We start from the raw sequence: 3,522 nt of genomic DNA, 5'->3' as shown, positions 1-3,522 counted from the left end.
TTTGCAATAACAGCCAAAAATTTCAAAAAAAAAAAAAAGTCTCTGGAAGTGGATATCTCTTCACATTCAAGTTACAAATTGTCACATCTGTCTTGTGTTAAAAATAAGGTGGATGGCAAGCTATAATGTCAAACATATCAAATATTCACACAAAATAAATGCTTTTCATTTTGTTTTCTCACAGATCTCCCCCCTCCTCCGATTCCTCCTCCGGCTATGCTGAAGTCTCCAACACACCCGGCCAAAACCATCCCGGAGGGCCCACGGGGGGCCATGTCGCCCAGATCCAGTTCTGCTGATGGCAAGGACAAGCGGACGGGTTCGGGCGGACCCAGACCCCGGGATGGCTCGGACACCCGGACCAGCTCTTCGGAACGGCGGGAGGGCCAGGATGTACAGAAGGGTCAGAGGACGGGGAAAAGCAGCAAACAAGATGCCGGTGCAAGCCATAAGAGCCGCCAGCACCCAGGTACTGCGCTACAGTCCTGTTTTCTGATGTTAAATACTATGGTAAATAATGCTCAAGTCACTTACCTGTCATCTTCATGTCTCTTTCAGGATCAGAGGACATCCTACCTTACAGTCGCCCATCTTTCCCAGCTGTCCACAGTCCTCGTGGAGAAAGAGACCCCAGCTCCTCCAGTTCACTGTCCTCTCGAGGGTCCGGTGGACGACGGAGAGGTGAAGGGGCTCCGGGAGCCCGCAGAAACCCTGCAGATGTTGGGCTAAACACCATAGGAGCCTTCCAGACAGGAGGGGAGGAGCTTGAGGTGCGTCCTCACTTCTAAGATACCCGGAAATGGAAGGAATACATGATTCTGATTGGTCAATAGCAATCTTTGGTCAACCATATTTATATATTGGACAAGATACAAACCAGAGTACCTGTGACTAGTGTTGTTAATTTAAACTATTATTATTATTTCGTGATTTAAATAAATCTGAAACATAAATATTATACGAAAAACTTATTTTAAACTATCTTATTTTAGTTTGTTGCCAAAGCAACAATTCTCATTTCTGTAATTAAATGACAAAAAATGTAACTGAAATAAACATTAACAAAAAAAATCTAATTAGATGGAAACACTTTAATTGAAATTAGAAATGTTGCTTTTGCAACTTACTGAAATAAAAAAAATCTATATATAAAAAAAAAAAAAACTGGAAATGTTTGACAAAAAAATTTAAACTGAAATAAAAAAGATAAATTTAAATATAAAAAAAAGAACTGACAAAATTCTAAAACATTACAAAAACTGAAAAAAAGGAAAAATGGATATATAAAGATAAAAGCAAATTCAAAACTAATACTATAATAGTATGGAAATAAGTAAAATAACAATACTGTGCTCTTTGGATGGAAAATATTTATGGTTTCCTTGTATGATGTTTGCTATAATTCTTCAATCTTTTCTTTTCAGATGATGGACAGCTGAAGATATAAAAAAAAATGGCTGTCTAAAGTTCCTCAGCAACCATCTTCAGCGCAGTTTGACCATCTCGGCAATGTTTGCTATAATTCTTCAATCTTTTCTTTTCAGATGATGGACAGCTGAAGATATTAAAAAAAAATGGCTGTCTAAAGTTCCTCAGCAACCATCTTCAGCGCAGTTTGACCATCTCGGCGGTATCTTTTACTGAAAACTACCGACCCAGAGTCACGTTTGGAAAACTGACCAACCATTCTTCATTTATTTACCTTAATTTTCAATGTGCATTTAAAGAAGAAAAAAGACAGAAGAAAACAAAAAAACGAAGGGTGCATTTGAGAGGGGCTAAAGCAGTTTTGTTTTGATTCCAATGCAATATGATGCGTCCGTTAGCTCCTGAAAACGATTATGGCTTTGTTCACCTTGGCGAGAAGGTTGTCAGTCTAATGAAACTCCAGGCACAAAGGGACTGGCTGACATGTACATACACGTGTATACACATCTAACTGTCTTTTATAATCCATTGTGGTACATTAAATTTGTCTTCCTTGGCTTATTTGAATAATTTTAAAATTACGCCAGTTAATATAATTTTTTTTATAGCCGCCATCCTGGTTGTAAATTGTCATAGTGTTTAAACTGCCCCAGGAAAAGTGCCACATTTTGAGAGTTATTGTTTGTTCGTTTTTTGTAATGCACTGTTATTCTTTTTTGTCATTGTCGATGTTTGTTGTTCTATGTTTGACTTTGGTTTTAAAAGCACAATCACTAAACTTTATTTTGAACCATGTTATTGATTAACCTTTTTGTCTTACGCGAGGGGAGCGCGGACGGTACGACAAAAGGCCTTGTTAAACCTGTTGATGTAGGGTTATGAGAAAAGAAAAAAGAATAAGCTGTTTACAAACGAGTGAATGAATGGAAACAAATCCCTGCATCCTTACCTTCGGTGTCTTTTCCAGATTCTCATTCCAGCTCCAGACATCCTGCAAAAATGAAATATACAGGAATTAATGCAGGGATGTTGTGTTTACGAAAGTATTGCTCCACCTGTGCACTTTCGTTATTAAAAAAGAAAACATTTTTCGATTCACATATGCACTTAACAGGAAGTGGGTGTCGGTTTGAGAATCTGGGGTGTTCGTGATTGGCTGGCCGAGGACCCGGCTCTCATGGGTTGGCTGTGTTGGTCACGATCTAAAAGAGGTGAGGATGTGCGTGTTAATTCATTTGACATCTGCAAGCATTTGTTTCTTAAAACAAAAAAGCATATAAAAAATGAAGAAAAAAAATAAAATCAAAATACTGAAACTGACCGGCTTGTTTTGTGATTAATTCACTATGATACATTTTGTGACACTTGAACCCATCACCTAGGACAGTGAATCTCAACCTTTTGGCGTACCGGACCCCAGTCCAATTCAGAACCATCCTCAAGGACCCCCAGAACAAAATTGACTCATATCATTTGTGTCTTTGTGAGGACCAAATGCAGTCAAGTATAATTCAAGTTAGCTGACTTGTCCAGTATTTGGCCATATCATCAGCTATATTGGATTTTTCTTTCATGGGAACATGTCATGTCAAAATATACAAAAATTTATACTTTATACGGACCCCCTGGCCTTATGTCAAGGACCACTAGGGGTCCACGGACCCCTGGTTGAGAAACACTGACCTAGGACACAAACCTGACCCTAAAAAAAAAAGAAAGAAAAAACCAACCTTACCACATGGATAACTGTACCTCAAGAAAGTCAGTTGTGGCTAGTTCTCTTTTTTTATTATTTATCTTTAATAAAATCCCATTAGAACACTGTGTATTGTACTATGTATTGGACACTGCACCCATATATTGAAATGTTCAATCCATTAGAGCCTTCTTGCCTTTTTATATAGTGCCTAAAAACTCCAAATAGTAATTTAATTAGGTTTGTTTGAAGTACTGATGGTAAATAGAAGTATATGACTATGCTAAGTAGGGCTGTCAAAATGGCTGAAAAACTAAATTCGAATTTTGTACTTGAATATTATCAAAATTCGAATTATATTCGAATTTAAAATGCATAATTTCAGCTATGGTGAAGAA

The 3,522-nt window shown here is 37.7% G+C and overlaps 1 protein-coding gene across 3 annotated transcripts in view; it reads left to right on the top strand.

The window, feature by feature from the left end:
* robo1 (roundabout, axon guidance receptor, homolog 1 (Drosophila)) overlaps positions 1 to 1,503 on the top strand; it is a 335,500-nt gene extending 333,997 nt beyond the window's left edge. For all 3 annotated transcript variants that reach the window (XM_016499990.1, XM_016499991.1, XM_016499992.1), the window contains 3 exons: positions 185 to 469; positions 559 to 770; positions 1,425 to 1,503. In XM_016499990.1, coding sequence (XP_016355476.1) covers positions 185 to 469; positions 559 to 770; positions 1,425 to 1,439 — 512 coding nt within the window. In that variant the 3' untranslated portion in view covers positions 1,440 to 1,503. The remainder of the gene's footprint in view (positions 1 to 184; positions 470 to 558; positions 771 to 1,424) is intronic.
* The last annotated feature ends 2,019 nt before the right edge of the window (positions 1,504 to 3,522 follow it).

The sequence above is a fragment of the Sinocyclocheilus anshuiensis genome, unplaced genomic scaffold, assembly GCF_001515605.1.
Source record: "Sinocyclocheilus anshuiensis isolate Anshui unplaced genomic scaffold, SAMN03320099.WGS_v1.1 scaffold2168, whole genome shotgun sequence".
Lineage (NCBI taxonomy): Eukaryota > Metazoa > Chordata > Actinopteri > Cypriniformes > Cyprinidae > Sinocyclocheilus > Sinocyclocheilus anshuiensis.
This window is presented reverse-complemented; position numbering and strand designations above follow the sequence as displayed.